Source organism: Lycorma delicatula, chromosome 1 (assembly GCF_047948215.1).
Source record: "Lycorma delicatula isolate Av1 chromosome 1, ASM4794821v1, whole genome shotgun sequence".
Lineage (NCBI taxonomy): Eukaryota > Metazoa > Arthropoda > Insecta > Hemiptera > Fulgoridae > Lycorma > Lycorma delicatula.
Genome location: NC_134455.1, coordinates 22,975,297 through 22,995,742, shown reverse-complemented (window position 1 = coordinate 22,995,742; position 20,446 = coordinate 22,975,297). Strand labels below are relative to the sequence as shown.

The 20,446-nt window shown below is 29.5% G+C and overlaps 1 protein-coding gene across 2 annotated transcripts in view; it reads left to right on the top strand.

Moving 5' to 3' along the window:
• LOC142331595 (uncharacterized) overlaps positions 1–17,229 on the top strand; it is a 93,148-nt gene extending 75,919 nt beyond the window's left edge. Inside the window, exons 7-8 of one of the 2 annotated variants that reach the window (XM_075377919.1) lie at positions 5,393–5,476; positions 16,670–17,229. In XM_075377919.1, the coding sequence (XP_075234034.1) occupies positions 5,393–5,476; positions 16,670–17,026 (441 nt within the window). In that variant the 3' untranslated portion in view covers positions 17,027–17,229. The remainder of the gene's footprint in view (positions 1–5,392; positions 5,477–16,669) is intronic. The other variant, XM_075377974.1, reaches the window with a different exon arrangement.
• Positions 17,230–20,446: the final 3,217 nt, after the last annotated feature.

Below are 20,446 nucleotides of genomic sequence, written 5' to 3'. Positions count from 1 at the left end.
CCCGCAGATGCACAGCTCATCAGCTGCCAGACGGAACCAAAACAAATATTGGTTTAATTTTCATGGTTGGAGAGGACTCGGGCTCCCATTATCCTTAAAAACAAAGGAGAGGCATACCATCCCCCCAGATCCTGTATAAATCTATATAAGGACCTTTTCTTAGTCACAGCATGCCATTCTTGTTGTCATGCTTCCATCGTGAGGCTGTAAAGCCTTCTCCACAGGTGGGAGATGGGCAACTATTCGAAATTTAGAACCAGTGCATACTTTACTTTTATCACCGTTCCGCACTGGTACAGGCACAGCTCGAAACCACATCCCAAATACCACATGGCTTCCCTGCCTCTTCCCAATTTCCACATGGCTACCCAAACTTTCAACACTAAATAGATTGGAAGAGCCTTTTCCAACACAGTTGTAGCCCTGTAGGAGGTAGTTTTAAAAACACCAGTGCATACAATTAAGGCTCTGCACTGGGCACTCTTAAATTTTTGTAAGTGCTCAATTTCTTTCCAATCTATGCACTCAAACGGATGTCACGTAAGAGGTCATGCTTTCAAAAACATCTCGGTACACCATGTACAAATGATGGCTCGACAGTCCGTAATCCTTTCAAGCAATTCTCCCAAGCTTTTGCATCATAGAGATGGCAACCTCCACTACTTTCCTAATGTGTGTGGTTGCTAAACAACAACTTCTCATCAAACAAAATACCTAGGTAATTATGAACTCGGCTGACTTCACAGCCTTTATACTTAATACAGGGGTTACGACTGTATGATAATATGTCTGCACCCTTGAGAAGCATAAACTTCGTCTTGGGCACAGAAATTTTTTAATTTTGAATGTCCATCCAACCCTCTGCAGTTGACAAAGCCAAGCCGCCTGTGCTCGGTCTTCTAGCTGCAGTCATGAGTTACCACGAACTAACAGGAGACAGTAATCGGCGAAAGCCTGGGCCATGGGCCCTTCCAGGAATGTCAGTCCCAAAAATCCATCAAATACTAGGTTCCACAGCAAGGTATCAAGAACGGATCCTGTGTCCTCTGGTGACAGACGTTTCCACAACTAGGTGCGCATCCTTAAACAGCCAAGCAATTGGACAAGTAGTCACGTGCTACGGCCTGCAGGGCTATGGGAACATTGCGCCGATCCAACTCATAGTGGACAGAACTCCAACAGAAGGAAGAAAATGCTGCCTTTATGTCAATAAAAATTGCCAAAATGTATTTACAGTTGGTGCCTTCCACCTCGGCAATAGTATTTAAGATGCAGTCCTTGGTGCCAACCCCTTTCATGAAGCCATACTGGCCTCTACTTAGAAGTGAGTTCATATCTATGTTTTCCCAGAGTTGTTCCATAACCAGTCTTTCAAGCAACTTGCCGATTATTGGCAAGAGCCTGATGGGTCGATAACTGCTGACCTCACTCGGATCCTTTCCTGATTTTAAGAGCACCCTCTCCAAAGTCACCTTCCAACAAGTTGGAAAGCAACCCCAGCTTAGGCATCTTGAGAACAGCCTGCCAAGCGGCTGCCAGGCAGCAGATGATAGAAAATATCCAGGTCCAGTTGTTCAATCCCTTTTGCCTTTCTCAGTGCCATTCAAGAAACCAGTCGGTCTATATCAACGGGATCCACAGCCCCTACACCAGGGAATGATGTCTCACCTGCCCTAATGCCGACTTCTGCTTCACCCTCCAGGGCATCTGGAAATAGTATTCAGGAATGCCTAGTAAGTCACCACAGATGTTAAAGTGTGGTCACAACCACCAAACCCGCATCAAACACTGGACAGCACGTGCAGTTGCTTTGGCCGGTAACTTTGTAAGCTGCCAGGGGTTGTGCTGCAACTCACACATGGAGTTTTGCCAAAACTTGAGATTGGCTTCGTTGATGACATGAACATACTCATTACAGGCGTGCCGGGAGATCCGCAGACCCTCAGCGCACATGTTATCAACGATAATCCCCATTAAGGAGCATCACTGTAAAGTTACTAGTAAACATATGGTTATATGAACAGCTAATTTATATTAGGTATTAATATTTTTAGTCTATTGTTGCCATGTGAGACGTAAACAAACTTTTCATGTTGTGCGTTACAAAAATGACTGATACTAATGAGCAACATTGTGGAATCAAGTTTTGTGTTTAACTTAGTGAGAATACTACTGAAACCTTTTAAAAATTGAAAACGGCGTATGGTGATGATGTTCTGTCACAAGCCCAAGGTTTTAGGTGGTTTAAAGCATTTTCAAATGACCATGAATTAGTTGTCGACGATCCGCGCTCTGGAAGACAATGTCAAAAAGTGATGACAATGTTGAGCGTATCAGAGACTTGATTTGGTACAACCGGCAATTAACTGTCAGATTAATTGCAGAACAATTGAACTTAAACTATACCACAGTCCATCAAATTTAGACAAACAAATTGGACATGAAAAATGTTTGTACAAAATTGGTCCCAAAAAACATCATTGTAGAACAGAAGAACAACAGGGTGTAAGTGTGCCACAATCTTCTAGGGCTAATTGAAAGTGATCCTGATTTTTTTTTAAATTGTTATTACTGGTGATGAATCTTTGATATTTGAGTACAACCCACAAACAAAATGCCAGAGCAAGGAGTGGCACACTTCAAACTCACCACAACCCAAAAAATCAAAAATGAGCAATCAAAAATCAAAATCATGTTAATTTGTTTCTTTTCTAGAAATGGCATGTCTATAAGGAATTTTTGCCTACAGGACAGCCTGTAAATCAATATGTTTACCCAAAAATTCTTGAAAGACAGCAGAAAAGAGTTGCCCGCGTGACACCAGCCATCAAAGACAACTGGATGCTGCATCATGACAATGCATGTTGTCACACTGCACTCTCAATTAATGAGTCTTTCACAAAGAAAAACATTCCTCTAGTTCCTAAACCACCTTATTCGAGTCCTTGCAACTTTTTCCTGTTCCCAACTTTAAAAAACCCCTCAAAGGACACCATTTGGAACAGTAGAAAACATAAAAAAATGTAACTGACCATTTGAAGGATGTTTATTTCGGTTTCTGAGTTCCAACACTGCTATTATGAGTGGGAAAACCATTTAAACCATTGCGTGACTTCCCAAGGGACCTATTTCAAAGATGTAGAGTCCATGTATAACTGGATTGTAAATAAATTTTTTTTCTGAACCAGGCTCATTAATTTATTTACAGACCTCTTATAGTGTTCTAGACTGGACCAAAGATGGTAAAACAACTTTAAAGCTTTAAAAATGTTTAATCAGTGAATAATTGGTAAAAATCAGAACCTTACCACAAAATTCCCTCATTGTTACACTATTAACACTGTTATTAAGAGCTAAAGTAAAAATTATACCTAATTCACGCATCTGGTTAATCAAGTCCAAAATATTTTCATGGATATAATAGTTTACAAAAATTTTATTCTTATAAAAATGGTATCGATTTATATTAGTTATCTTAAAACAAGAATTGGCTTATTTTAATGTTAACTATTTACTGTTCCACATTGATGTCAATTAAATAAGTAGTTGAGCTTCTTGGAACATTCCATGTTGCGTACTTGATATTACTGACAACACTTGAGAAAGTAAGGGATTAAAAATAGGATTTACAAAGATTTTAGCCAGAATTCACTGCAGTGATATTGGTAAAAAGATAATAACATCTTAAGAGGAATCATCTTTAGGTTTGGTATAATCTTTGATAATTTCCACAAGTTGGGAAACAGACTAGAATCATAAAAGTTTTAAAAATATAACTTTATGGTTCACAAAACATTTCATCTCATCCTTTTAATAAATATTACAGTAGTTTGGGCCGATGTTTCTTTTTAGAGATTTTATGGCTTTTAGAGTATTTATTTTCACTCTTGTACTGTTATTCAGAACTCAAATATTTATTTACTTCTTTATTTCTTCTTCAGTAAAAACATTAATAAATTAGTAATATAGGTAGATACATTACATTCTCATCCTTTTCCACTCTGAAGGTGATTTCATCATTTTCTCTTTTATGTTATAAGAGATATTATCACTAACTTTATCAAATGATTTCTGAAGAACTACAGCTACCATTTAGGTAACATTTTTATGAGGATTATTATTGCTTTCTACAAACCCGGGCTTTCCCTGAAATCAAACTGGTCTTCATCATATTGCATTCCCATACTGGTTCTATTCCTCCCAATTTTTTGGGTGTTTATTTTGTTCATTTTGTCACAGTTTTTTTCTTTATTATATGTTTATATAATTTATATGTTCATTATATATTTCTTAGGAACTATCTTAATGTACCAATTAAACAACATTACTTAATTACTGTTTTTTTTTATTTCATCAATTAATTCATTAATTTACCACAGAAGTCTTAAAGGTTATGAATGGGAATATGGAAATAATGGAATTCTGTAAAGAATAAAACATGCCATGCCTGACCAGGATTTGAACCCAGGACCTCCTGATAAAAGGTCGAGATGCTACCACTTCTCTATTTAGATTGGCAGTTAAGTTGATTGAGTAGTGATATTGTGTATACAGTTGTTACTCTTATTTTATATATAGAACAATTTTGTGTGAAGTATGGTTCTTTTTTTATATATATTATGTAATTTTGGCCTAAACTTTTAATTTCTTCACTGGTTATGTTGTGTTCCTCATATTTACAAAAAAATAATTTTTTTATTGTAAGAATGTATTCATTTTATATTAGCTCTTAATTTTAAAAATGAAAATATTATAATACATTGAATTCTCAATTCCTTTTTTGTTTTTTATAGTATTTATTTCTTACAGATATTTTAGATTTAAAACATCCTAAAATTACGAAAATTAAAAAAAATTAGGAGTGTTGTTATTTTTACTTAATTTATATAACTTAAAGTTTATTATGTTCACTTTCCACTTACTAGAAAAATACACCAAATAAAAAATAAGAAGTGATTTGTTTAAACCAAAGATTTTATTTTCAGACAAAACATTTTTTGCATGTACATACCTCAAGTAAAAATATGTATCATAAACCAACATTCAACTTGTCAGATTAAGTCATCATGTGTAATTAATTTTATATCAGGGATAAAGCTATATTTAGTTCTTATATGTATTCTTTTTTTTGCAAAGTTAAGATTGTATATTTCTAATAATTAAGTAATATTTCTAACTATTAATTATATACTAACAAAGTATAAAGTTGAAAACTGTACCCTGATGTAGCCTTACATTGCAGTTAAATGTTTAATTACACAATATTTTTTACTAGTAAATACTGTATTTATTGAACCTTAGAAGGAACATAGAAGTAATTAGACCATTTGCACAGCACTTGTTTTCATCAAACATCACATAAATTGGTATAAATATTTTAATTCTTTTGCAGGATCTTGGTGTTGAAGCACTTGAAAGAATCTCACAGCTCACACAGAAACAAGTTAACAAAAGGAAACACTGTTTAAATTCGTTTGTAAGTAGTGTTGAATACAGTAATCACAATTGTTTAAGAAATCCATCAGTTCATGTTGAAGAGAAAAAATTCACATGTAATATTTTGTCAATATTCTTTTACAAATAGTTCTAAATTAAAAAACATCTTTCTACTCATACCAGTGAGAAAAGATTCTCATGTATGTATTACCAAAAACCTTTTAGTCTTAATAGTAATTTAAAGGAACATCTATATTTCCATTCAGGTGAGGAAGCAATTCACTTGTAAAGTTTGTCAGAAGTCTTTTACTCAAAGACCAGCTTTGAAACAGCATTTTATCATTCATACTGGTAAAAAAAAATTTACTTGTAATTTTTGCCAAAAGTCTTTTTCTCATAGTTTTACTTAAAAATACATCTTTTCACTCATTCTGGAAAGAAAATATACATGTGTAATTTTTGTCAAAAGTCTTTGTCATAGTTCTAATCTGAAAAAACAGATTTCCATTCATTCAAGCAAGAAAAAATTCATTTGTAATTTTTGTCATACCACCATTTAGTGATAAGTAGCTTTAAAAGGCATGTTTACATTCATACTGGTGAGAAAATGTTTATATCTAATGTTTATATAAAGTCTTTTATTGACAATTCTGCTTTTAAAAAAACACCTTTTGATTCATACTGGTGAGAAAAGATTCACATGTGATTTGTGTCAGAAATCATTTGTTCAGATTGCCGATTTAAAAAGACATCACTCATACCAATGAAAAATAATTTACCTGTAATTCTTGTAAAACATTTTGTAGAGATAGTTCTATGTAAAAAAGACACAATTTAATTCATAACGATATTCTTATATAATTTTTTAAAGTAATTTTTTCATAATTTACAATTAATCTATTCATGCAGGGAGCCATTATTCAAAAATATCTATCTGAGATCACAATTTGAAATCAACCATTCAGTGAATAAAATATTACACAGTCAAAAAACAATCCAGAAATAGTGTAATGTTTACTGTTAATAATAATGCTTAATATTTAGTAGCTAACTGTTAATAGTTAATATATTTTTGATAATATTTTTTCTATTTAATTCTTCCTTATCATATTATTTAATCCACAATCCAGTTATATATTTTCCTGAGGTAATATGAGGGTGGTTCAGAAAGTAACCTTCATTTGGCTGTAAATAAAAAACCTGCTTACATAAAAATATTTCATTATATACAACTAAAAACAACAACTCTTCACTATTTTTCAATATAGTTGTCATTTAAATTCAAGCATTTGTTATTGGGTTTCTCTGATTTTATGAAGAAGGTATTTCTGAATCGAAATGCCATGCCAAGACACTAGCAGCTGCATCAGCTGTCTATTGTGAAACGCTGAAGAAACTTAGGTGAGCCGTTCAGAACAAACATTGCGGTATGCTGTCAACCGCTATTGTTTTTTTGCATGATAATGCTAGTTATCACAGTGTTCCAAGAACTTCTGAATCAATTCAAATGGGACATTTTTTATCCTTCCCTTACAGCCTGGACTTGGCAATGAGTAATTTTCATCGCTTCACTCACATGAAGAATTGACTTGTGTTGCAGCACTTTGATGACAACAATGAACTTCAAAATGCACTGAAAGGTTCGCTAGGTACCCATGCAGTTTAATTTTATGAAGAAAGTATTTGTAAATTAGTGAAATGTTATGATAAATGCTTGAATTTAAATGGCGACTATGTTGTAAAATACATAAAACTGAAGTTTTAAGTTGTATATGACAAAATATTTTTATCTCTGCAAGTTTTTTATTTATAGCCAAATGGAGGTTACTCTCCGAACCACCCTCGTATCTATACATATATTTTTTCTAGTGGCTTAGTTTTTGTTTGAAATTTTATATTACATATTTTTATGGAATCATGAAAGTGTACATTTTTTTTTTAATTAACATTCAAGTATTATTTTCCATTGTGGAAACCAAAACAAACAGCAGCAAACATTTTTTCCTATAAAATATTTTATGTCTTCTTCCAGTTGGTAATTATAAATTAATTACAGTGACTGTAAACTATAAAACAATATAAGAAATTCGTATTAATTCAAAAAAGCACAGTGAATTGTTACATTAACTCTTTTTGACTTACATATGTAGTTGTTAACTGGCTATCACTCGATTATGAGAAACACAACATTGCAACATATAGAAATTGTTTGAAAGGTATTGTCTGATTTGACAGACATGTCAAATTTTTTTGATGATTGTAATAAATCAGTTTCCAAAATGTGTACTTACTAAAAATAAATTTTTATCATGTTGAATCCTTTTTTTAGAGCTTGTATTAATAAAAAGAAAATTATGCTGTGTGTATGAGAAATTGAAAGTGAACTATTACTAGAAGCGATTTAATAAATATTTTGATTTTGGTTTTCAAACATTTTTAGTGTATTTAAAGGTGTAATGAAGGTATGCAAAAGTTCAGAATGAACAGATATTTTTATGTATTAGAATAAAATTATTTAAATCATATACTTTCTGCACAATTATTTATTAATTTTAACTAGTTTAACAGTCATTTAGTCCCCTTGAAATCATTTATTATGTAACATAAGACAAATAGTGATTTTATTCAAATTTATTACAGCAATAAGTATAATACACACTTGTATTTTCATGTCAAGAATTAATTTGTAAAATATAATAATGATAAATACTTTTGATCATAATGTGTACTTTTTTTATATGACACTAAAAAGTATGAATTCCTAACTAATTTGGTTAAGGAACACCATAGTTAATGTATAAATAATAATAAAACATGTATTAAAGATTACAAGTCTATTTTAATTATGACCATCAGCTATAAACAGGCAGAATAAGTACACATAAACCTAATAGACAAAACATTTGTTTTTTCCAAGGAAAAACTGTTTTAGTAAAACGATCTCATTATGGCAGAGTTTTGTTTGATATAACCAAATTAATTAAAAATGAAAGTTAATACCAGAATGCTTTAATTTTTATTTTTTCACACTTCTGATATGGAGGAATCTGAAATTTCAGTTTGTTTCAGAATAGTTTTCATGGTGTTTGCAGCCTTCATCATTGGTGTTGTCTGAGAGTATGTCACTCTTTCTTCTCTCTGAGTCATTTGATATTGAACATAATATTTCTTAAAGAACTTTCAGTTATTGTTACAGTTATGTTTGTTCAGACATTAGAGCCAAGTATGTAATGACTCCAGGCAAAGCAGTTGTATTTTTCCCATTGGTGTCAGCTCTTATCCAAATTATATGGCCATTTCTAATTCTGTTTTTGAACTTTATTTTTAAAGATCTTGTTTATTCTAATTATCTAGAGCTTTAAAATTGAGGTTCTTCTATAATTAACATGTTCAGCGCCAATGACACATAAGTGGCGACTTATTGTTTATTCCCCAGCCTGCATGCGCCACATGTACATTAATTGCAACCATTACATTTTACGTTGTAGCAATTGGACCTTCATTCACATTTTTTATATTTTAGTGGGGTGTCGTTTGATACATAAACAACGTAAATTTGTGCTTGGTCTCTGTTTTTTTGTTTAATTACTTATTATGGCAGATGATGAAATACCAGGACCTTCACAACCAAAGAGGCAACGACTAAATGTAAAAAAGTGATGTCAGAGTTTCAATTAAAAAATTTTTAGAAAATGATAGCAGTGATGAAGATTTTGATGGTGACAGTGACTCAGACTATGACTGGGGGGATGATAACTACGAATGTGAAACTGGTAAAGATGATGAAGAAAACATGGCACTTATTGCAGAACAAAATTCTGATGATTGTTTTGAAAACTTAGTTGACAAACAGACTCCCGTTCCTAATTACCAAATGTTTACTGATTTACCTTCTAATATTTTGTAGACATCAGTACCATCAGATTTCAAAAATATCCCATTTACCAGAAATCCAGGTTTGCATGTACCGATTCCTAATGAAGGTAAGCCAATTGATTTTTTTTATTTGTTTGCTGATGATGAATTTTTTAATCCTCTGTTGCTTGAAACAAATCAGTATGCAGACAATTTGAAAGTCAAAACTTTCTCCCAAGTCACATGCTTTCATGGAAACAGCTGAACAGAGATGAGCTACAAATATTTGTAGTGCTACTTCTTCACATGGGTAACATAAAACTGAATAGATTAAAGGACTGTTGGCTTACTCATTGTTTATATAAAATTCTGTGTTTCCACGATTGTATGGGATGAAATAGATTTATGATGATTTTAAGATGCCTCCATTTTTGTCAAAATCAGCCAGAGGATCTTGGCCATAGACCTACTGACCGCTTATACAAAATAAGACCATTGCTTAATTTTTTTAATAATAAAATGAGCACTTTATATTACTCTGATGAAGAATTATGCATGGACAAATCAGTGTTGTTATGGCGAGGTCAATTAGTAATAAAACAGTATATAAAAAACAAAAAGCAGAAATACAGAATAAGACTGTATCTTCCAACCGAACCTGAGGGTACTGTTTTAAAGCTAAATGTGTACACTGGTGTTATGGACAATATGGGGGGGGAAGGATCATGCAGCAAATGTTGTACTCATTTAATGGGTGGAAAATTAAAGGCAGAGCACTCTTTGTACATGGATAATTTTTATAATTCATTCCATCTATCCAAGAAATTGTTGCAACTGGATACATACACCACTGGTACTCTCTGCAATAATAGGAAAGAAACACCTTCTGATGTTTCTAAAGCGAAACTGAAAATCGATGAGTCAGTATGTCAGTATTCACAAGGAGTAGAAATTGGGAAGTGGCGTGATGAAAGAGACGTAATGTATATAACAAAATTCGAGAATAAGCTTATAGAAACAAAAAATAAAAGAGATCAGACAAAAATTAAACCAGCATCTATCATTAATTATAACAAGTGTATGTTTGGTATTGATTACTAAGATTGAGATTTAATTTTTATCTTTTTTTACAGACAGTTCCTTACAATTAATTTATCTGCTATTTATTTAAGTAATATTGCTAGAAACGAATAATTAATACTATTGGATAATTATTGTGGTATTTTAACTTTATGTACAGTCTACAGTTTAATTTTTCATTATTTCTTTCATCTCCATGATGGGTATAATATTTATCTAAGAAAAGGTTTTATTTCAGAATTAAAACCTTTACAAATTAATTATTAATTCATTTTTTTAATAAATATTGTACACTCATTACTCAGTTTAATTTTAGTATATTTTAAAAGCAATTTTGGCTTGTGATCATACTGCCACTTTTTCATGCAACTTCTTCAGACTTCATGAGAAAATATATAATAATTTATATAAGGTGGTAAAAGTATATTTTTAAATAAAAATAAAAATTGCAAACACTTTACAATGACTCAATTTACTAAGGAATAGTATGTCTATCAACATAACCTATGCTTGCTAACTTCGTCTAATTAACATAAATAGCATTATAATATTCATATTTAACATTATTTGCTTTGGAGAAGAGGAAATGCATGTTTTACACCGACTTTCAAATCAGCTGATTTGGGAAGGTTTGTTCACCACTAGACCAACCCAGTGGATTAAACATCAACATAACCTAACCAAACATAACCTACACCTGCTAACCTTGTAAGATTAATGTTAAATATGAATTATAAATAAAATAATTTATTATTATTATATAAATTATTATTAATTTTCTCATGAAGTCTGAAGAAGTTGCATGAAAAAATGACGGTACGATCACAAGCCAAAATTGTTTTTAAAATATACTAAAATTAAACTGAGTAATGAGTGTACAATATTTATTAAAAAAATGTATTTACTAATTTGTAAAGGTTTTATTTCTAAAATAAAACCTTTTCTTAGATGTATATAATAACCAACATGGAGATGAAAGAAATAATGAAAAATTAAACTGTAGACCGTACATAAAGTTAAAATACCACAACAATTATCTAATAGTATTAATTATAAGTTTCTAGCAATATTACTTAAATAAATAGCAGATAAATTAATTGTAAAGAGCTGTCTGTAAATAAAGTTAAAAATTAAATGTCATTCTTACTTGAAGTATCAAATGTAATCTCTTTGTATATTCTAGCAATACACAGAGATTGTTAGATTAAATTTAAATACAAAGAATTACACAAATATAAAAAAAAAAATATTTTTAAATGGGCTATTTAAATATACTAACAAATACCCATTTAATTGCATGTAATAGTAAACAGTATAGAGGATACAATATTACATAATATTAATTTTCATTTATCCTTTAAAAAATAAAGCAAAATAACAAAACAAAAACGAATAAGAAAGCTGAGATTAATAAAATTTTTATGACAGTGTATTTACATTTTTAACTACAATTTTGAAACATTATTTTCCTAAACACTAAAGAAAAACACACCATATTTTCAATGTTCTTCAGACTGATGTGATGAACTAGTATTTTCTGGATTCTTTTGGCTCACTGTTCTCATACATTTTTAACTCACTTAGAGAATTTGTATTTCTTTATCTCAATATCTAAGTTAGACTTTTAGTTATCAGTCCTGTCATAATACAACTAAAATCTTTCAAAATAAAGCACTCTAATAAAACAGTTGTGGAATATAAAAGCATTAATAGACTGCACTTAGTAGGTAAAATAGAATGCAAACCACCATTTACAACTTTTTCAATTATTTTTATAGGATTCTTAATTTGATCAGATTGATCAACTAAATCCATATTTTTATAGTAATAAGTTGTTGCTTCTAGATATTTTATGGCCATCATTGACCAGTCCTGTTCTCTTCATTGCACTTGCAGTAATGGAAATTTGTGCAAAGAAGTTTTCTATAATCATATTTAATACAACTATTTCACTGCTTAAAACCATTAATATTCCCCCCTTTAAAATTGTTATCCTCCTTGAAGGTGTGGTAAATTTCATATACCTTTATTGACTGTACCACAAACATAATTTTTACTTTCAAGATTTTTCATTAAATTATTACTTGTGAAAAAGTTACAAAAAAATTAAATGATTTTTTTTTTACTTAGCTTCCTTTCATACTTTTTCAACTTTTTTTCCCTAAAAATTTTTTCCAATTTCTTCCTGTATAAATTCAAAATTATAATACTAACTAGTTCTATTTACAAAAATCCACACATGTAGTCCGTTTTGGTGGGGTTATTGAGCATATATTGGTAAATAGATGCCAGTATTTCTACTTTAGTGTTTCTTAATATTTCTTTCTACTTAATCAGAAATTCATATACGGCAGTAACAGGGAATCGATTGAAAGTCTAAAGTATGTGCACAGTTTATCCTTTACACAGTCCTGGTCTTACTTTGTATAATTTATCAAATTGAATACTATTTCTAAGTGGGCATCTCACTATTGTCCTTTAAGTGTAAGTTTCTCAAAATGACTAAACAATTCACAGGCATTATTTTACTTATATATTATTATTATTATGTAAATCTGCGACAGAACTCCAGCATTCTCTGTAACTTGATAATTTTGTAATGTCTATGAACATACTGATGCCAATAAATACTTCTGTTATGGTTTTATTTGTGGGAAGTAAACATTATCCAGATTGGGTAGCATAAAGATTTCACCTTTATTGTTAAAGATATGTTCAGTCTAATTATCCATTAAATAAAGCTCAGAAAAATGATTTAATGGTGTTTTATCTTCTATATTAATATAGAAGATAAGGCCATTTGTAATCACAATCTGTAAGGCTACTTTCACCATAAAAAACAGGAGGAATTGTAAACAACTGGTAAATTTGTTGTTGGAGGGAATGGAGGAAATTAATTTTTGCCCCATAAAAGTAGTCTGATATTAATCTTGTTTATTAAAATCAACAGAAGCAGTAAATATGTAAATTCTTTCTCTTCATGAATAAGTGATACTGTATCTGATGGAATTTCTTTAAATATATATCGTTCAATTTGGTCTTCATGAGTGTAACTAGTTTTTACTAGAAAGAAAGAAAAACTTCATCACTATTATTGAAATACAGAAGATGAAGCAGTTTTTCAGATGATGAATATGATGTAACTTCAGAGGTTAAAAAATTAAAATGCAACTGCCCATATTTTAAGATTTTATGAGTATTTTATTGTAAACTATGTAAATAATAGCAAACCATTACACAGATGTTTACACCTAAGTTTGGAATGATAAACGTTAAGTATTTATACAAGAAAACGTATGCTTATGTGATTCATGCACCATATACTTGGAGCACTGGTATTTTTATGACACTTGGAGCATGAACTTTGCTTGTCTGTTCATCTTTACAAGAAGTTCCATGCTTTTAGTAAAGTACACAGAACGTGTGCTTTGTTTTATTTTGTATTTTATGTTTCTTTTTTTAATGTTCAAACTTGTATTTAATTTTTGTTGTTGTAATTTTATGTTTTATGGAACATCTTTAATATTTCAATATATAATTTTTAATACATTTATTATTTTATAATATATATATATATATATATATATATATATATATATATATATATATATATATATATATATATATATATATATATATATATATATATATATATATATATGTATGTATGTATAATTTTCACACTATTACTTATATACAGCTGTTATAAAAAGTAACTATATTTAGAAAAAAAAATCCCATCCAAATTTGTGAATATCTAGTAATTATTAAGGCTTCCTTTATTCTTAATTGCTTCACATACACGATTGGAAATTCATCCAAAATGTATTATATTTTTTATTTCTTCTTCAAGAAACCATACCAGTATTTATTGCTTTAATGAGATCAATTTTTGTGGTACATTCCATTTTTGAAAGTTGTTTTTTGACTATTGTTCAAAGATTTTCAATTGGGTTTAATTTGGGGTGTTGTCTGGCCATGGGAGCACTTTAATGTTCCATTCTTCAAGAAATGTTTCTTCTTTTGGCAGTATGGTGTACCACTAAATCTTGTTGGAACACTCCTTGTGGGAATTTGTTTTGAAGTTGTATCACAACAGATAGCATTCATGTTCATGAAAAGTGGACAGTAAAAATTATATATACAGTAATTTTAAAATGATAGTGTGTACAAAAAATTGATAAAGTTACTTAAAAAAATAAGTCATTGAGTAACTAAAGATTTTATTGTGAAAAAAATTCCAACGATACATGACAGATTTCCAAAAAGATTTAAGAAGATAGAAAAGTCAAAACAGAGCAGAATTGCAGATCAGTTGTGCATGCCAACATTGTGGTACTACGATTTGTTACCTATGAAAGATAAGCAAACACCGAATGAGAGTTTGAATAATAGACAGTTGAAGATTCAGAGGTGACTGAAGAGGGTAATGTTCATAGGAATCTGAAAAATGTATCTTCTAACTAGGATGAGAAGAAAATATGACACTTCAAAAGTTCAGGTTAGTTAATTTTTCTTAATCGTTAAATTAAAATACAACAATTTACAAGAAAAAATATTTAGGTTTTCTCCTTTCTAATCATTTCATCTTGGCACTGAATTCTGTCGACACCATTGAAGTATACTAAATAGCTGGTTTTTTTTTTTTTTTTTTTTTTTTTTTGTTTTTAGCCTCTGAACAAGCATTATGTTTGTTAGTAAACTAATTAAATGCGAGTTGTCTTGATGTATCTTTTCATCTCCAATCAAAGACATAGTTTCATTTAAGTTAATTCAATAATACTTCCTGTTTGTAAAATAATTATGTAGCATGCAGATCATGGCAATAATATAATTAATTTTTTTAGCCTCATATTAATAGCCTATGTTGAGATACTATTAAACCAATTGCATTTTCATAAACATTTTGCCCTCTACTTAATCTATAATTAAATATTCTCTTTTCACATGTTAAGTCCTTTTATGAGATTAGGTATAGTAAATGTTTGCAAAATATGAATTCTTCATCACCCAAAAAATAGAATTTGGTTGGCCAATGTTTAATTTTTTTTTAATTATGAGCTCAACTACTATAGTCATTAGCCCAGATGAGATTTACTGATGGTTCGAGTAATTATAATTAATTTTTTATTAATTTTTATGAAACGTTGTCAACTCTAGTACCTGTCTAAGACAGGTAGCAATCGTAGCATCTAAAGATGCTACAATTTACTGATGATGTAGTAACTCTAGCTTAGAGTAAAAAGATTTAGAAAAAACAATGAATAGCATAGATAAAGTCCTACGCAAAAACTACCATATGAAAATAAACAAGAACAAAAAAGTACTGAAATATAGTAGAAATAATGTGTAGATGGACTGAATCTAAAAATAGGAAGAGAAAAGATTTTGGAGGTAAAAGACTTTTGTTATTTGGGAAGTAGAATTACTAAAAAGGACGAAGCAGAAGCGATATAAAATGCTGAACAACACAAGAGAAACGAGCTCTGAGTCAAATATAATTTGCTAACATCAAAAATGAATTTAAACGTTAGGAAAGCATTTTTGAAAGTATATATGTGAAGCATAGCTTTATATGGAAGTGAAACTTGGACGATCTGAGTATCTGAGAAGAAAATATTAGAAGCTTTAGAAATGTGGTACTATAGAAGAATTTTAAAAATCAGATGGGTAGATAAAGTGACAAATGAATAGGTTTTGCAGCAAATTGATGAAGAAAGAAGCATTTGGAAAAATATAAAAAGAAGAAACAGACTCATAGGCCACATATTAAGGCATCCTGGAATAGTCGCTTTGATATTGGAGGGACTGGTAGATCGGAAAAATTGTGCAGGCATGCAACATTTGTAATATGTAAAACAAATTGTTAGGGATGTAGGAGGTATATTGAAATGAAATGACCAGCACTAGGTAGGAAATCTTGGAGAACTGAATCAAACCAGTCAGTTGACTTAAGACAAAAACAAAAAGCTTTATAATTGACATACCAACTGTTTTAGACATTCTAAAATTATTGATTAGTAAAAGTTTTTATATAAAAATTCATAGGTTTATTTGATTTCTGTAGAAGCTCTTTAATGCTGGTGATTTAAGTAATCAGGAGTATTCATTGACACATGACTTGCAATTTGGGCAGTCTCATCTGATCTAATTTAAACATTAATATATAACAGCACTTAAACATTAACATACAACAGCTATAGTTGTAATGTGTTAATACAGCACATGTTTTTCTAGCACAATCATGTGCTAGTTACTTGTACTATTCCTCGGATAAATTAGTGTGATTTTTTTTTAGGAAACTACTCCAAGACAATCAGTCAGTAAGTTCAGAAAAAAAAGGAGAATGGCAGAAGAAAGAAATAAATTTTTTAATGCATGCACACAAGTTATCACTACTAATAAGGATGAATATACTGCATTTGGAATTACTGTAGCGGCAAAATTGAGGAAAATGGATGAAAATCAAAGAGTGTATGCTGAAAATGCAGTAAATCTGGCGTTATTTAAAGGACAACTGAAAAAATTAAGCGAAACTTCCACTATAACCAATGAAGCTAGTTCAAACAAACATGATACAGTTGTTACTTTGCCAGACAGATTATTTTCTAGGTCATCAGAAGCATCTACTCACTTTTATGAGAATATGATGTAATATTTTCTAGATAAATGTATGAAATTCATCATTTGCACTTTTTTATTTACTATTTGTGATATATATAATTATTATAAATTTTGTCCTTTTTAACTACAATTTTTATTTTTAGCGTTTAATTTGGTGTAAAAAATAATGAATTTATTTCTAGGTAAGCAGTAAATTTGGCTTTTAACTAATATATCAGTCATATGTAAATTCTTTATCATAAATAATAAATAATAATTTCCATGTTTAAACATTTCTCATACAAGATATTCATACAAAAATGTTTTCTTCCTATATTTATACTATTGTTCTACAATCTACCCTTTTTCAAGTAAGCAGTTTTGTTTTTTAAGTTACTGTATTTTCTTTATTAATGTTACATTATTGTTTATTATTATTTCTGTTTTAATCATTTCTTTTTAAATGTTGTTTTTCTAATTTTTTTTTGAACTTTTAAAATTTATCCAAAGCGGTGGCAATACATGGATTTACTTCGAAATGTATTAAAAAAATGAAACGTAAAAAAATGTTTGAAATTATAAATAATTGTTAATATTTTCCTATATTTTTTTAATGTTTTTGTTACGTTGTGAAAAGTAAATTAATTCCCTACCTTCTTATTATCGTTTTTTAAAACATCAAATAACACTGCACATGTTTCAGGTACAGTATATCCTATGCTTATGCAGAAATAGAGCTGTACCAACTTTAATTCTACATAGCTTCTTCCAGTTAAAAAAACAGAGTTGCTATCAGTCATTCTCGTACAGAACAGAAATGTTTTTTTGCATTAGTATTTACATTTTGCTTAAAATGGTTCAACTATATTAAATAAATTGGCAAAAACAGTATTGTTCATTCTCAAATTAAATTTTTAGAATTATCATATAATTCTTTTATTAGGTTAACTTTCTTTTTTGTTTCATAATTTCTTTTGATTTACACATTTTTAATGTTCATTTGGCTCTAAAAATAAAAATGCAGTAGCAAATACTGTTTTTTTTACTGCTTAATAAGCTCATAGTGCTGTTGATAAACCAGTGAGAATTACTGTTGGACCAATACTGTAAGTTATGACGGTTCACCTCACCATTTTCATAAAAGTTGGCTTCATCAGAGAACATAACTTTTGACAAAAACTCTGGGTCCAACTCCAACTGGGTCAAAAATCAATTGCACATTTCCATATGGCGATCTGGATTGTTTTCTGACATGTGGTGTAACACTTGTAACTTGTACAGATGATACTTACTTTTTTGCAAGATCCTCCATACTGTTGACCGAGAAATGTCCACTTCCAAGCTTGTTCAGTGAATTGATTTTTTCAGACTTGCAGAACCTTTTTTCGGACCTTCGCCAAAACCCTTTCTACTTTCCACTACCTCTTCTAAAAGATAAGATCTTTTAGCATCAGCAACAATACGTGTAACCTTGAACTTTGCTAGCAGTCTGCCAGCTGTTGTGTGTGAGACTCTGGCTTTCGTTGAGGATACCTTACATTAAATTCATTTACAACTTGTCTGAGAGAATCCTTTTCTTCCACAAAGGAGGATAATCTCTACCTGGTCTTCAGTGGTCAGAAACAAAATCCTTATGGTGGACATCTGTATATACACATTTAAATTCTATTAAGCTAAACCACTAGTATATAATATCGAGATAAAACATATCTTACCTAAATATCACAGAATCACACTCCTCAGTCATGATTAAAATAATTCTGTTACTGCATAATAAAAATACTAAAATAATTAAAATTGAGTATTAATTTATATGACTGTTGTTACTACCTGTTCCAATCTGTGTAAGACTATCTCACCCAAACATTGTCTGATGATTTATCAAATTTTAATGTTGTTTGTATTTATATATATAACATTTTTCTAATAATTTAATTTTATGCCGTCTTTATTAATTTTTAATGTTTCTAAATTTCTGGTAAAATTAGAAATATTATGTTTATTGTTTGTTACTGCCATATTAGATAAACCTAATTTATTATTTTTGTACTTATGTTCAAAATCTACTCTTAAAGGATTTGTTTTTCATACATAAATACCTTCACAATCATTACATTTAATTTTATAAATTCCACATAGATTTTTATTTTATTATTATTTTTGTTTTTTAATATTTTATTATGTTGTTATTAGGTCTGTATACTGATTTAAAGTTTTTTTTATTGTAGATTTTATTAATGTTTTCAGTGATATTATTAATGTATAAATAATTTATGTATAATTCACTATTTTGTGTCCTATTATGTATTGGTTGTAAGGTAGTTTATTTATGTATTTTGATAGTTGGTTTTTATAAATATTATTAATTAAAATAGTATTATATCGAATTTTCAACTGCTATAAGTCTTATGATGTTTATTTCAATAAACACCACTGCTAGGATGCAGTATGGTATATTGTTTATGTCATAATTAACTATTCTAGTGTCCTTATTTACATTTAAGCTATTTAATTTATTTACTAATTAACCATTTACCATGTAACATTTATTTACCATGTAACCATTTTTTGTATTAAATGTATTAGGTAAATTAATCTTATTTCTAAGAATTTTATCTATTGTTTTGGATGTAATATATAGCAGGGAGCAAATTTAAAATTGATTAAATTTCGCATTGGGATGTTTAATTTATGAATTTTTGGTCGTCCAGTTAACTTAAGGACAATCACTTCTGGAATGGTATTTTTAATTATTATTATTATAATTAAAAATTGTTCTAATTCTTTCTATTAAACTTTTTGTTACTTTTAGAAATTTGTTAGTTTGGTCATTGATGTCCTCAAATTTATTAACAGTATATTGTTTCATTAATTTGTTATAGTTTTCAACTGTCATGATAATTGGTGTATTTGTTTTAGCTGATATTATTATTAAAAGATTGTATTTAATTTTTCTCTTAATTGGTAAATTATTTGTTTATTGATAAATGGTTTATTAGTAAATTTTGTATTTTTAATTTTTTTTTATATTGAAGCTGATAATATTATGTAATTTTTCCTTATCTGTGGAATTTATTTATATTCTATACATTTATATTCATGCATTACAAAATTTTATTTTTTTACTATTTTGATTTTGATTTTTATCGTGTGGTAACAGAATTATTTTAATCATGACTTAGGATTTGGGATCCTGTGAAATTACTTTAATGGTAAAAATTAGGGAAGTATGTCTTTCAATATCTCTACTAGAATTTAATAGTGCAGCATAATACTATGAGTCTTAAAAGGATTAATTTCAGTAAATGTATACAATATATACATATATATGTATATATGAAAACATACACATACATATACGTATGTGTATGTTTTCTGATTGTATGTATTTGTAATATAATACATTTATTTGTGAGTAGTAAAGATAGAGATAGACAATAGCAAAATGAGAACTAAACTTGAAAATTCAGTT